General features: G+C 34.9%; 1 protein-coding gene across 2 annotated transcripts in view; it reads left to right on the forward strand.

Annotated features, from left to right (window-relative positions):
* LUZP2 (leucine zipper protein 2) overlaps window positions 1–16,599 on the forward strand; it is a 135,416-nt gene that overhangs the window by 54,180 nt on the left and 64,637 nt on the right. For both annotated transcript variants that reach the window (XR_008437432.1, XM_053979204.1), the window contains exon 5: window positions 6,941–7,003. Coding sequence is in view for 1 of the 2 variants with exons in the window: in XM_053979204.1 (XP_053835179.1) it covers window positions 6,941–7,003 (63 nt within the window). In the remaining variant the exon portion in view is untranslated. The remainder of the gene's footprint in view (window positions 1–6,940; window positions 7,004–16,599) is intronic.

Genomic DNA, 16,599 nt, shown 5'->3' on the forward strand with positions numbered 1-16,599 from the left:
GCCTTATTTCATATGGCTGTGATTTGTATATGGCTTTATTCCCTCGGTGCACAAAATGTGAGAGTGTATGTTTTCCTACCTTCTACTTAGGAACATCTTAGATTGTGGACCAAACTATTCCTATTGTAGGTTTCTTTCAGTTGATCTCATTTTTGAAAACACATTTTTTCCCTTTGGTGCTCAAAAGTCTGAAGAGTGAAGATACTTTCTGTTCTTGTGTACCACACAACATAAAATTAGTGTATTTTTGGTACTTGTATTTTTGTCTAGAGAAGGAAGAAGAACTTTTATCCTCTTGAAGAGTGAAAAGAAGTAATCTGAAAGCAGTATTGAGTTTGAAAAGGATAGCATATTTTGGTGGTCTTTCTAGCCAGGACAGTATATATCCAGAAAAAAACCGAAACAAACTGCACTTGCTTTAAGATCCTTTTGTACTGAGACAATCTATAAATTGTCTATATCGAATCCTAGAGTCATAGAACGTTAAGGGGTTGGAATGGACCTTAAAGATCATCTAGTCCCAACCTCCTATGCTGTGGGCAGGGGCACCTCACACTAGATGGGGTTGCTCAAGGCCTTTTTGAACTGGCATTGAACACTGTCAGGGTTGGGCATCCACAGCCTCCTCAGACAACCTGTTCCAGTGCCTCACCTGGAATATACCCTTGTACCTTTTACTCTTTGTCCTGTCACTACAGTTCTTGAAGGATCTCTCTCTGGCTTCCCCGTGGGTCCCTTCTCGTACTGGAAGGTTGCTCTGAGATCTCCATGCAACCTTCTTTTCTCCAGGCTGAACAGCTACAGCTCTTTCAGCCTGTCTTCACAGGGGATGTGCTCCAGTCCTCTTACCAGCTTTGTTGTCCTCCTCTGAACTTGCCCTGACAGTTCCATGTCATTCTTATGCTGGGGACACCAGAACTGTACACAGTACTCCAGGTGGGGTTTCACAAGAGCAGAGTAGGGGGGGAGAATCACTTCCTTCAATATAGTTCTGAAATAAGAAAAAAAATGAGTATCTAGTAGTCTCTGATAAGTACTCAGAATAGACTAGTTGAAAGTTGACATTTTTCAGGTGTATTGAATGTATTCCTATTGACTTTATCAGCACAATGAATTCCAGTCCTACAAATGGAAGGTGGAAAACATATTTAATTATGGAATCTTTTTATTAGATTTTGATACTCAAGACTAATTCAGGTGTGGATTACATAAATCTCAGATATAGTGAATGTTGAGGTGTTTGTGCTTTTTTTATTTGAGCAACAGTGCCTTGTGTACATTCAGTCCCAGTGTAGCACTTTGAAGAGCACAAGATTTGTTCTATACAAAACAGTATCTGCCATTAACTGGGAGCAAAATACCATCTGGTGTAGAAACCAGGGAAAGCTCCTCTGAGTGTATAACAGAATCTGGCTTGGAGTGGTGGCAGGTGCTTAAAGAATCTGAATTCTTGAGCTGTATTCCAATACTCAACACTAATAGTATATTAAACTGGCTAATAATTCTGAGGAAATCAGAACTGTGTCCTTGGTTTGTGATTTACTTCTTTATGCCTCAGAGTACAATGTACATAGTGAAGCTCAGCAGTACAGTGAGACTGAATGAATATTCAAAACGTACCTCAGGATCCTCAGATGAAAATTGCAATAGAAAAGGAGATAGATACTATTACTGACACACAAGGTTATTTTATACCTGGTTTCTCAATGTGTTCCACGTTTTTCTGAAAACAATGTGAAATCTATGAAAGAAGGTCTAAGTACTTTAATGCAAGACTAGTGAGAGAATGGGAGCTTGAATTTAATTCTAATTTATTTAATTGTGGAACTTGTTTCTAGTCCAATCTAAGCACATTTTATGTTATAGGACTTGATGAAAGAAATCTTGATTTTCATCAGAGTAAATGAAAGTAGAATTACATTTCACAAAGACTAATAAAGCACTGGTGGGAGGGGGAAGGGTGGAAATACATTTTTCTGCATACACGTAACACCTGCCTGTAGGTGTTCTCTGTTAGGTCAATGTAAAAGTGTAAGTAAGAATTCACAAGAATTAAGTCAAATTAAATGAAAAATAACCGATAAATTACTCAAGGATTCTGACCAAAACAGAAGAAAAAAGGAGTCCCAACAGCTGTACATTAGACTTTACATCCATGCCTTCTTGTGCAGTGTGTGGCAAGGCTTTTCTCTACTGTTGCATGAACGATTCATCAGAAACAGAGATATCAATGTTAATGCTTGCATATCCATTTTTTTTCACCCTTTAAGACTAGACAAACCAAGAACTGCAGGCAGCAAAAAAGTTGCTGTTCTGAGCAGCTGCTGAAGTGTTGGTGGGTACAGGTAGAGGTACAGGTAGAGGGCAGCTAGTGGAGCTGCTGCTGGGTAGTAAACCTTTTATCCTTCTGAGGATAACAGCAGCAGCCGAGGCATGTGGAATGTAAAAGGACATGTAAAGACATTCCTGTCCTTCAGAGCAGTAATCACACTGAGGGATCTTAACAGGAGTGAGCACTGTCTTTCTGGATTGTGTCCTGCATCTGTAGCACTGACAAAGAGCAGCAGCAGTTTGTCTTGGCACAGGTCTTTCCTAGAAAATTTATGGCAGATCTCAGATACGTTTATGCCTGTTGTTTCAGCTGTTGTGTCTGGGATAATAAAATGTGCAGAGAAACACTAGAAAAACTGTAAGGATGGTTTAAATTTTAGACTAGTCCTACATTACAAACTTCAAGGTCAAATACAGTCTTCCAGAAAGACTTTGGTGATGGAGGAGCTTCTCTACAGATAGTCTCACACTAGAACTGTAGATTATTTTTATATCTAAAAACATTTCAGAAGGACCATACTGGGTTTAGTTATACAATATGCATATAAAATATGTAAGACATGATTCCAAATAACCTGATGTCCTCTTTAACAATCATTCAAGGTTGAAAAAGTTTTTTGTTCTGTATTTAGCATCAAATACCTAAGCAATTTGTATTAAGTTTTCGTGCAGTGAAAAAATATTAATAAAGTCAAGCTATTATCTCTAAATGTGAAGTGGAGCCACTTCTTCCAGAAACAGAGTTGGAGATCATGGACTGATTTTCACTTTTGTTAACAAAAAGGCACAGAGCAAATGGCACATGTAATTTGAAAGTGTCTTGTTTTGTTTGTTTGAGGTTTTTCAGTGAATTTGAATAAATAGAGTAAGTATGGATTCTGTATGTCTTCATTAGTTTAAAAGGCTCTTAGAGCTTTTGGGAGACTGACTTTGTTTGGCTGTACTTCATGCTAATGTTTGCATGTTAAGAAATAGTTACATTTTTAGCAAGTTTGAAAACTTATTTCCCATTAACTGCAGTTAAAGTTTATATAAAGAGCTGGCTGTCTCTGGATGAGGGAGAAAAACAAATATGGAAACACTCAAAAATAGTTTGGCTAAGTAGAGTAAGTTTCATCTACCTTTTCTATTTATTCTGTTGGTATTTTATATCATGCTGGCAGTTTTAAAGAAGATATGCTAATGGATTGTCTGGCAGTACAGTTACAGTATTGTGTGTCAAAATAAAGGAGAAAATTTGTCTGTGCAATTTCCTTTTTTGCTCAGTGTTCATTATGAGAAATGAGAATTAAGTAACACTTTATATATGACTTACTTAAAGGAACCATAAACAATATGGGTATTTTTAAATCAGTAGGGTTTTTCTAGTAATAAAAGGTTATACAAATAAAAGCTTTTATTTTATACAAATAAAAGGTTTTCTAGTAATAAAAAGTTATAATAAAGGGTTATGTAATAAAATGTTAACAGAATGTGGGGAGTTTGATTCAGTATTATCTCCATACTTGGAAGATTTTAGTAAAAAGTTCTAATGTTCTTTTCCCTTAAAAAATATTTGTTTTTTCTTGTAAAAGGTTTTATGACTATTCATGAAGTCCTAAATGTTCCTTTGATGGATGTTTCATTTACTAATCAAACTATAACTTGCAGCTTAAAAGCTACATTCATCTTAGAAAGACTAATAGGTGAAATCTATTTAGCTTTACTTTTAAAAGTATTTAGCACTCTGTAGAACACTTTTTGCCCAAAGGAAAGAATATTTTCTATGTTTTACATAATAGCCTCGACAGTTCTCTCTGAAGTCAATTTTTACACTAGATCTTGAAAAGTAGACCAGGAAAATGAACACTGAATGTTAGGGTTTCCAGATATGGCCAAAATAGTCAGGTGTTAATAAATGAATTTCAGTCAAAACTTAACTGCTCATTTTAGTCCTGAGCAAGATACAAGAAGTCTGGAGGTAAGTGAATATGATTCCAGCTGAGTCTCAGCTGTGCAGTAATGATGTTGTATTGGGATTTTACCATCCTGTCATGAATAACTATGATTGTCTGACTTATAATTAGATCACTACCATCTGCTAAAGCATTCTCTATTTTGATGGGAGAAAATTTAATTGAAACATTTCAAGGTCACCAACTGCTGTGAGTAAAGGCCACTGGATGGAAACTGTTGTCTTTAATAAACATAATGAGCTCTGAAACACACAAAACTCTGAGTATCTTGGATGACTCCTCCAGGATATGGAAGCAGTGTCCTTGCTTAGTACTGAAAAGTTCAGCCTTAGTACAATATATTTTCATTATGTACTGTCATAATTGCAGGCAGATAGCAATTAAAGGCAAACAACATATGGAAAGAGGTGAATGTTATTTTTTTCACTATTAATTTAGACCTGGGTATAAATGTCTGTTCTTGCTTATTATACTCTCAGGATTTGATGACTGAAAGAAGTATTTTTATGTCTCTTCTGGAAAATTATATTATGTCTTGTCCTTGAGACTTACTGAAAGCATCATGCAAATGGTCTGATACAGACTGATCTGCCTTAAAGCTTGAAGCTATACATATGGGTACACTTAAATGGATAGGTAAAGTTATCCCTTTAAAGGCTCTAGTAGACAAGTCATATAAATCTCCCCTGTGTAACTCTCCATATCTATACTTTGTGACTAAGTGGTTCTTCATGTATTAGAGATTTAGAGTAGAAGATGCTTAAAATGCTGTTATAATTTAAAGGCAAAAATTAATTAGTTCCTAAATAATATTTCTATTGTTTTTGAAAAAGGAAGTGATGTAAAAATATTTTTTTAATTTTTAATTTGTTAATTTTAATTTTTGTTTTTCAGCTAAGCTAAAATGGTATGTTTGCACTATGTAAGATGTCCATATCAGTGATATAAGATGCATGTATATGTGAATAGTAATTAAAAAAATTTAACTAACATAGATTACTGGATAAATTTATAGTACTGGACTGTCTTAAATATCTCTTCCCTAAAAGATCCAAGCTATGTAGAGATAATAATTTTGGTATCACATCTCTTTAGTTATTTCATATATATTCATAGCCAGAAGTGAAGTGCCTTGAAGGAATATTAATATTCCTGAGAGATAGATCTAAGAAAGGGAGCACTCTTTAATGGAGGTCAGTATATTTTTTTCAGTATTTAATGGTAGGTAGCTGGCAATTCCTTTGAACAGCTGAAAAAACAAAGTAACCACAATAAATAGCTGTACTGTGCTTCTCCCCATTCATCTTGATCTGATATTTTGATTATGACTTTTATTTTTTGTTGTGCAAAATCTTCATATTTATTATCTATACATGTTCTAAATTACAGTATTTGTGGATGTCATTACTAGGCAGGTGGTGAATAAAGCATCATTCTCTTCCAGTAGGTGGATGTGAAATCAGTATTTCCACAATCAAAGCACTTAGAATTTTGGAAGAGTTTGTAAAAGAAGTTTTACTTATGTATGTCAGGTGGCACTAGTTTCATGGACCCCCTACCTACATTTCTGTCTTAAGTGATGACAGCATTCTCTGACTTCGCTTTTGATACAGGTGAGAGTGCTGTCAGTTCAGTGGTGTTTTTTAAATTACTGACACGTCTACTTGAGTGTGGACATGATTATAAAAACAGCTGTCATATCATGCAGATCCAGTGGTCATTTTTTTATGTACATGACATCCAAACCATTAACCTTTGGGTCAAGGCCTCTAAAATCTGAATCTGTTTTCTTACAGGAATTTTGTTTTCCTGTTGCGATGTCAGAACAACTGTAGTTTCCTTTGACCAGGGCTAGAGTTTTGTATCAACAGCATGGGACATAGGGTAAATAGGGATGAGTATTTTGCTACTTGAGCAGTCCAAAAGCATCTTCCTTCAAAGTAACAGAAATGTGTTCTTTTAATCCTAGTTTATAATTATGTCCTCCTTCATCACATTGTATTCCATAAGCTGTGATTAAAGCTCAGTCCTGAAAAAACTCTTATGTAAGAATAATTTTTTAAACTATGTTTGATTAAATTCAGTTTCAAGCCTTGTGACTGGAATTTCTACTTTCCAAGTCAAGTCATCGACTTAAGTAGGCTCTAAAGTCCATAATTGAATGCTTTCATATATAACACACTTTATTCCACAGGTGGGTCTGACTAGAAGCAAGGTCTTTATCTAATTAGGACCAACACTGTAGCATTCAAATAAAATAACTGTGTTGGAAACCTGCTCTGATAGATATGTTCTTAGAAGGGGAAAATATTTTTGTTAGAAAATCACTTAATATTGTTTTAAAAATCCTCAGTTCTTTGAAGATCACATTGAACTACTTTGTGAAAAATAAACACTTTACTGGTACAAAACAAAAGTAAGCCTATTTACATACAGCAATTTTCTTCTTTTGATTATAAGCTTTCTAGTAAATATGCTAAATGTTTGTAGATTTATCAAGTACTTGACTGTGGCCTATGCCAATTTGGTACGTAAGCAAATATTTTGATTTGGTAGTTGTTTTTTTTTCCAAAACTTTTAAAAGCATCAAAAAATAATTAGTGTTTACAGTTACATCTCAACGACTCCCACTCAACATTTCTTTAAAATTGTAGATTAACTTTTTGAAGACTGAAATGGAAAGGAAGAACAAAATGATACGAGACCTCCAAAACGAGGTAAGAGGAACATTTGACTGTCATCTCAATTCAGATTTCATATTGGAAGAGAGTGTGGTTTGTCTTCATATGTAAAGCACGTTATTGTAGGCAAAAAAGGCACCAGTGAAATTCTCTGAACAGAAAAGCAAACAAAAATGACTGTGTGCATTTAGAAATAGTGTTTTACTGAATGCAATGGTTGACTCCATGCTAGTGGTGCTTAGTTTGATAGCACACTTCTGTAACTTTTGCTGCTTTTTCAGAAAGGAAGTTCTGTATTGACACACAGTGAAACTTTGTTCTTACTGTTATTGCTTACTTTAGAAATAAACAGAGTGGAGGAAAAAGGAAATGCAATATCAGAACTGAGATTCTTAATAAAATTTTAAAAAACCTCAAACTCCTAAAATGTTTTTTTAAGCTTTGTGTGCCCTGAATATCAATCCCAGATTGATACCAAAATTCCAAATAAAATATAAAACATGTTTTAATTAATGTTTATTGGTATTAAACTGAATTTATTTTGAAATTTGGTCCTTGAATAGAAACATGAAATATTTGAGCAGCATTATATTTCTTTTCCCCCTATCCCTTTCTCTCCACACAATTTGCCTAAATCAGGATGTAGTTTCTCTTTCAATTCCTTCATTTTTGCAAAGAACGTTGCACTTGAAAATATTTTATTCATATGATGCCTTGTTCTCTTGCCAACCAGGCTTCTTGTTTTTATCTGCTTTGTTCAATTCTTTTGCTTTTCTAAACTATTCTGAGTCTATGTGTATGAAAACTTGATCTCTTTAAAGCTGTCATTTAAACAGGAATCCCTGATTTCTTTGGTCTATGAGATTGCATATATATATGGTCAATCTGAAAAATGTGTACATTGCTTTTTAAGTCCTAAATGTATCCTAGTTTTGGATTAATTTTTTACAGTAGTCAGGAAGGGGGCATGGCCAAACCATAATGTTATTTGATACCATCTTGCATCACTTGCCAGGGGCAGGAAGAGGGGACTCTCTCATTTCTGGTTCTGTTTGAGAGAGAAGAGCATGGTGACTGAAATGGTCTGGTACTCTTTTACTTTCCATATAATTTGTTTTTCTTATACCTTTTGTTACTAATATTGCTGCTGTTACTGTTCATTTTCTTACCTTATTGCTATTTCTAGTAAATCGTTCTTATCTCAATGTGTAATTTTCACCTTTGTGCCTCCAATCCCCAAATCCATTCCTGGAGTGGAAAGTGGGAGGGGAAGGAGGTGAGCGAGCGAGCTTGTTTGGGAGAGTCTCACTGGGGTACTGAATTGGGGAGTGCTATTCCTAAACCACAGCAACAGGAAATGTCTCTTTCAGTTGCTCATGTTACTTAGGGCATGCTCTCAGTTGCCTTTATCGACAGTCAAAAATGCCTTGCTTTCTATTCTCATCTGTTATCATTGGATGCTTTGCAAACTGAGCCTTTAAACTCTAATAAATCGTATCAGTCTCATCCTATTGAGCAGTCATTAAAAAATCTTTTCTCTTACTGAACACAAATATTCAAACTGTCTGACTGTTAATGATTTGCTTAGGTAGGTCAGTAGACTTCTCTAGTATTTACCGTATTTATAGCAAATTTTAGAAAATCTACTTTGAAAGGAATCTTTCTTTTGGCACCAAATATCAGCTACTCTGTGGAAAAGGAACCAAAAGCTATATCTATCTAATGGCTTTCTATTAAACTTTTATACCATGTTTATGAGTTCCCTGAAAGTAACCACTTCTATCAGTTTTTTGGAAATTTGACTGAATTTAAATTATATTATTTTGAGGAAATATTATATATTATTTAGGTCCTGCCTCCAAACATTGAATACACATTGCTTTTAAAAAACTCATAAATTTGGATGCGCTATATATTTAAATAATTGACAGGTTTTGAAAAAATATCTGCATACAGCTATATAGAAACAGATAATGAAAATGCTTCCTTCATAGCTGCTCTTGTTCTTTCAAATATTGCATTCACCCTCATTTTATATTGCCAAATAGTGAATTTTGCAATCTTAGGCTCTTCTGTGACTGTAAAAATAATTTCCTATTTAGTTCTGCTCTTTCAGCACATGCCCTAGTGCCATTCAGCTTTGCCATTTGGAGATACAAATAGATGGCAACAGCCTTCCAGCTGAATGCAGCAGGTGTCTTGTAGTGTGTGAGGAGAGGACATAGTACAGAAAGGCAATTTTTAGCCTATTCAAGGCTTTGGGGAAAAAATTAACAAAAAAAAATTGTCTGTGCTATGGAGGAAAAAAATGTGCCAGGTAGAGCACAAAGGGATTAGGTGTCTCAAAATCATCTGGGTTTTAGAAGTCTTTAAGTGCTTCCTGCAAATACCACAAAATATCTGTCAGACTTCCAGCTGTAACATCATGTGGATTGTGTTAATTTAGTCTTAAAGGATTGGCATGTAAACAGATAAGCTCTTATTTCAAGCAATTTCTGTTCTTGACAAGGAAACCTAGAAGTTTGGAAATGCAGAAGCACCAGTAGAACTAAGAAGCTTGCAAAAATGTAGAATAAAATAGAATATGTCTAAAAAGAGATGATTTTAAAAATGTCACTTTTGTAGATGGCCTGTTACAGAGTGAGCAGCTCACTTCTATCATATCATATGGTTTGTGGCAAATTGTGCCTGTACTGGATCTGACAATTACTCATATTTGCCAGGAATATAAGCCTGTAAATGTTTCTATTTAAATCCTGAACTGCTGGGAATTTGGAACGACACAGCTTTATCATCAAATTTTGGACTTTGAGAAATAATTATGGATAATGAGACATGCAGCTTTTGAGCAGTAAGTTCGTTAAAAGATTGCTTCTCTGAATATTCAGCTGCCTTCAGAAATCTTGAAATATTCTTTACAGATAAAAATATATCACTTTTAAATAATATGCATGGTCAGCTGTAGCTTAAAGAAACGTTCATGAGAAGTACACCTGCTATGACCTAGACCCGGATCTTTACAATAGTTCTGAAAAGAATATAAGCATAAAAGTTATGAAATTTCCTGGCTAGATGCATTACTTAGATTGTCTGCCTATGACTGACAGACCAACATTCAATTTGATATAATTGGACTGGATAAATTGCATTTTTTTATCCCTTCTTTTCCAAAGAAGTATTAATGTGAAATCTACTGGCAGTCAAATTTGCCTTCTTGTCCAAACCTATTAATGATTAATTTCAAGTAAAAAATCTAATAGGTATTGAAAAGTATCTATTGAAATAGATAATTTGGTTGAATAAAAACAAGGTGAAAAATTAATCCACATATTTTTGTGTGTATTCTTTTAGGCTAATTGTCTTCAATGATTTTTTTGTTTTGTGCAATATGGAAAATCTTTCGAAGAGGGGATTAAAATCTTTATGCTTTTTCTTTCATGACTCTGAAATACAAAAAACATTCAGGACTAGAGCATCTCTTTGAAAAGAGATACCCAAATATTGAATCTGCACTCATTAAGAAGCCAAGCTTAGATCTTCCACAAGCTCGTTGTCATGCAAGCTGACAGCTCTCATTCTGTGAGTCTGTGAGGTAAAGGTGAGCTGCTGAGTTGCTGAAGCATCTCTGAGAGTGATTACAATTTCTTGGGTGTGACTTGGTTGGATTTTACATAGTATTGAAAAACACAAACCCAGTAAGACCTGTTGTCTGACACTTGCTTAGCCTTAAATCACTGAAATTCATTTAACTATTTTCAGCTAAGCTACCTGACTGTACAACAATTATTCAGATGAATATTGAAGAATTTTTTTTCTTTCTGCACTGGTTTGGGGTTTTGTTTGTTTGTTTGTTTTTTCATTTGCTTATTGTTTCTCAATTCTTACTAGCTAATTTTACTGTTTTCATGACACCCCAGAACCTGCACCTAAATAGCATAATTGACATGCTTGGTCTCTTGTTTTCTGTGTAAGCCTTTTTCTCTTACAGAACCAGTCAACAGCAGCTGGGCTGTCCTACATAATTTACCTCCTCATGCCTTTGTAGATGAGGCATCACTCACATCTATGTGCACATGGGTTTTCTTAATGTATTTGTATTTCTTAGATACATAGAATGCTTTGGGTTGGAAGTGACCTTAAATATCATCTAGTTCCAACCTCTCTGCATTAAAATTTCAGTGTTTAATTCAAGGCCCTGCACAGGAATGATGGACCTGGTGCATAGTCATCTTAAAGAACCAGACAGACAAATGAATCACTTCCCCTGGCCTCCTTTTGGTCTAACAGTTTCGGTTTGGTTTGACCCTAGTTTTGTCATCACTTATAATATCCATATGTCCTTGCTGCACTGCTAACTGGTGCCTGGGGGCAGACAATGAGTGCAGCTCATGTCAGACATAGCACATACTGATGCAGTCCTCAAAGGATATTCTATATGGCTGTTTCTCTTGTAGTTTTCCTGGTCTTTCTTAGGATCGATTTGTCTTTCTCTTTATTTTGGGGTATGCAACACTTTTGTCTTAACCAGATGAGGTTTTTAAAGTGTTCATGATAGTTCTCTAGGTTCATAAACTTTATTCAATTTTTCCAATTCATCAGCATGTAGTGTTTTGCTGTCTTGGTTTGTAATCCAGAAGGTATTTCGAGAAAGTACAACTAGTTAATTCTGATATAATTTTATGGATCAGTTACTACACTCAGAAAATTATTTTTCATTCTGATAATCTCAAGGAGGAATATAACCATTCTTTATGCACATTCATAGGCCTCTGAATATTTTAGTGTCTTTGAGTTGAGGTAGAAGTGAAGAATTATTTCTCTTACTCACCAGATATTTTTGGTTCTATTTCTAGTATAAAAGGTCCTGTGAAGGTTGAATCAAAATCAGAATAATTGCTGTTATAATTAATAAGCCTATATTCTATTCAGCAAAATAACTAACAGCAAGCTCCTGTTTTTCATAAAGCATGTTTACAGACCTAAAAATACCTTGCCAGTGTATATAGACTGCTCTTAATCTAGAGAAAACATAGTCCAGCAGATTTTATTAATACGATTTGAAAAAATACTGAGTTAAATACAATTTTGAGTCATCATATAGTGACAGTTGATGTTTTGCAAATATTAAAGTAAGGAAAGAAAGACTTCTAGAAAGTTTCTACCTGCAAACCACTCTCCTGTGCTTCAAAGACAGAGCAGACTAACTTGGAAAGTAAGAGCATAGCAGCATTTTACTTACTATGCTGTTTACCACAATCTGCTTTGCCTGCTTAATATTTTAACCTGTGATAACCATTCAAGAATGGATGTAAAATCATGCAATTCCTTTTAAACTTCTTCAGAGAAGATTTTAAATACTTTGCAACACAGCATTCGAACTCAAACCTCGAAAGCAAAGTCTTTTCATTGCTACCTAATGAAAGAGTAGTTCCTTAGCTCTACTTTGCAGATCCTGGCTGCTCTATTCTCTGTTATTAGTTCTTGCCATTCTTTCCACATGGCTTTGGCTTGGATATTCGTAGCCAGGAGAAGAAGTGCTGTAGTCTCAAGGGAAAATCTAGACTCCTTTTAATGGGCATCATGAGGAGCTGAATAAATGGGCCATTGTTGGTAGATAAAGTAATGGAAATGTTCAGCAAGGTCTGTTTTGACTAAGTGGTGGCTCCCATACAAAATGTCAAAAATGTTAGCTTGTCATGGCAATATTTATTTTCTATTTTAAAACACATGTTGTCTTCAAACATTTTGATCTGTCTATACTGACCTTCACGTCTGTCAGATGACTAACATGTGGTCTGTGAGGTAAGCAATGCTCTTCCAATCTAGCCTCTCCTTCCGTGTGTGTATGGAGTTGAACACATTTATCATTGATATAAAAAGCTCATTCTTCTAATTAATAATTTGTCTTTACTACATTGTTTGCAGTAAAATTACACACATTGCTATATACAAAATGCAGTGTGGATATTTACACTAGATACGCTGAAGCTAATCTTGTAGACTGGCTGGAACACTGTATTTTTATTTTGGAAATTTCACCAAAAATGAAAGTTTTTTTGATCTTAGCAATGTTTGCCAAAGGTGATCAAAGGAAAGTCAAAACAGAGTAGAATGAAATATATTGTGTCATTTCTCCTCTGCTTTGGGAAGGTGAAAGTATGTCAAAAAAGGAGAAGTTACTGGTTTAGAGATGCTAATTCAACATGTCAAGCATTACAAACTAGATGGACTCACAGCTGAGCTTCTGACATATAAAGCCTGACGTGCTGACATAAATTCAGTAACTTGAACTGAAGAGATTATGATCTAATTTATGAAAACAGATTTAGAGGAAATCTTGGTATCAAGCAGTCTGAATGTTGCTTTTTGCAGAAAAAAAAAAACATTTTAAGTCCTTCAGTAATTATAGAGTTGGGTTTTTTGCATTCAGCTACAGTAAATAGCTCCAGTACATGGAGCCAAATTTCTTTTTGTAGCATTTGAATCAATGCAGCTGTTCAGAGAATATTATCAATAATAGATGACATTTGGAATGTGCACAAAAAGCAGGATGCCAGGAGATAACAATAAAGACTAATAGCCTGGTTAGAGAGGAAAAGACTTCTTTCTTTGACAGTTCCCTGTATACTAAAAGATATAGGAAAATACTAATAATGCATTTTTTCTGAAAACAGAAGCATGTGCTTTTCTTTTCTAGGCACAGTTAACTGCCAGACTGTGGAGGTATATCTTTGCCAAATACTATAGTGTGTTGGGGTGGAAATTCAGAATGGAAACCAACATATTTTCTTTGGATATTTGGGGCTTTGTCCTTTTTAATATAATTGAGAATGGTGATCTGTCTAATTTCAGTGTTACATAGTACAGCCTCTGTTGTTTAATAATATATTGTCTGAGGTAATGATCAACAAATTATGGTTTTTTCTTTGCTGAGCATAAGTAGTGAATCAAGACATCAACAGGAAGGGTTTTGTGGGAATAATTTTAAAGAACTTTGGATTATCACATCACATAAAATACATCTAAAAATTACTAAGAAAATGTTTATTTCTTAATATGCAATCTTTACCATTTTCGGGCATGACCCCAATCTCATGGAAACGCTTCCTCGCCTTTGTGATATTCACTCAAGTCCATATTCATGGCAGGATTAATGAAAAGGTGATATTCATGTCAGAACTAGGAACTGATTAGAAGATGATCAGACAGATCACCTTGTGTTCCAGATGTTCTTAGTGCCTAGGTGTCCCTTTATAGATTAGGCTGGTTTATAAGTACTAAGAAATGTTGTCTCCAGCTCTCTTTTATGCTAGTCTTTAACTTCCTCAGTTTTCTGCTGAAGTATTATTTAGTGTACTTGGTTTGAGGCTTTTTTTCTGAAAATGTTTAGTTTGCAAATACATGCTATTTACTCTCAAAAACCAAAGAAGTTTAAGCTGTACTCAGAGCCTTCTTTTTATTTTTTCGTAATACTTGATACGAAGCCTGATACAAAGTATTTTATCTGTGCTGAGCTTAAATAGGGGGAAAGACTTTTCCAAAGCAAGGAAAAATAGCTAATTTTAAATTAGAATATTCTGCTTTCTTACCCTTTTCCCAAGACAAGGGATTCTGGCATAAAATGTAAGTTCAGTATCATGGATAGGTCAATGATTTGTGAAGACATAGTGTTAATGGCTCAGAAAAAGTCAGTTGGATCCTCTAAATTAGGTCCTATTCCTGACTTCACTCCATCTTGTTAAATGACTTTTAGGAAGTCATTAAATATTAATGGTGATTAAATTGGAGTTCTGTGTCACTAGATTAAGAATACCCCTGGGTGCCCATCCAAACTGTCCCATGTCTGTGTTTTCATTAAGTGAACTATTTATGGGTTTACTTGAAGAGCCTTATAGAGGACAGAGTTTCCCTGCTAATGCAGCTGGGCCACTTCAAGGCTGAAGGTACCTCAGGTCCTGCCAGCTTTAAACACTGATAGAATGTGTTGCTGCCTGCACCTGATACAGTAGGACACAGATGATACCTAGTTTCCACTACTGACGTTTTTAAGATACATGGATTTAACTTATGATTTTGGTACACACATGCTTACGGCTACCATGATTTGCTTATCAAGATATAAGAGTATGTGACCTCATTTTTACTTCATTCGTTCCAAAGATGGAGCCAAACACCTTGCCTCCTAATATGAACTCTGTGCTGGGAAAATTCTCACCTTTCAAACATCGTAGCACTGGTGATAGTGCTTGCATAGGATTTATGAATTAAAAATAATGTTTTAGAAAGTGCTAGAATATCCTCATATGGAAATATTATACTTCTGGAAATCGTGTTGTCTTCTCTTAAGTGTGGATAGACCATATCAGAATGGAAGTAAGAAGTATTATCGAGTACATATTGTGTAGGTACTTACAGCTCTGTATATTGAATGACTATGGCATGGTGAAAATACATTTAGTATGTGAAGCAATCCAGTAAAACTGCCTCAGGAATATCTCTTTTCTTACTGAAAGATATTGTAGTAGCTTCTTCAATACAGCTTATATAAATTTCAGATGTCTGTAGATTGTACTTGAAAAACTTCTTCTAAAAATTGTATATATTTGCCAAAAAGTTCTGTAGCAACCAATATTCAGTGTAGTGCTACTGAGAGAATTCAGGACACAGAGCCTATTAAAATTAAAGCATAACTGAATGGTATGACTCCACAGAGAGCCACATATATATAGTCCTTAGTCATCTCCTGCCCTTCTCCTTTCATAACTTCCATAATATGTCATTTCTGGTTTAAGACAGATGTTTACAATTCTGCTTAATGCAGTGTTTCATGTCCTGCTGCTGTTACATCAGAAAAAACGATGTTGTAGAAAGTCATGACCCTTTACTCTACTAGTGATAAAGGACCTAATTTTTTCAAAGTCAGAAATGTGTTTTATATTTAAATTATTTTTATTTACATATTTGTTTACAGCACATTATTCATTCCTGTAACACTACTTTAATAGAGCTTTCACTGTGATTTTTATTTTTAAAGCTCAACCTATAGCTTGCAGCAGCACCAACATCTTGTCATCATTCTGTTCACAAATGTCAAATGGAAAGACCTTCAGATTAACATCTACTTAATCAGGTGTTCTGCTTTCTTGATCCTGCAAACCATCCACAAGGCACTTAGCCACCACTACCAAAAGGAAAGATCCAAGAATTGCTAGGTTTTTTCTCTAAATAACCTTGCATGGCATAGGCAATTGCCTTTCATTGCAGATATAAATTCTGTACAATGGAGTTCTGTATCTAATATGCTGCTGTTTTTAATTAGACTGTCTGACACAGAAAGAATTAGAAATAGCATTTGTTTACCCATAGCAATCACTGAAATGATTAGAACATCATTTGTTCTAATCACAACCAACACAAACCTTCTGCTAAAGCTTGAATAGAAGATTTTTGTGTGTTGCTTATCTACTTGCTCAGGTCAGCTGGGCTACATGAAATACAAGGAAAAAATAAACAACCTTTAGCATTAGCAGAGATAGGCAGAGAAAAAGAAATATATACTGTTTGTTTTGGAAAGCTTGCTCTTAAGTACCTTTTCCTGTAACATAAGATTGTAAGGCTGGGGGACAGGTTAT

The sequence above is a fragment of the Vidua macroura genome, chromosome 6 (genome assembly GCF_024509145.1).
Source record: "Vidua macroura isolate BioBank_ID:100142 chromosome 6, ASM2450914v1, whole genome shotgun sequence".
Lineage (NCBI taxonomy): Eukaryota > Metazoa > Chordata > Aves > Passeriformes > Viduidae > Vidua > Vidua macroura.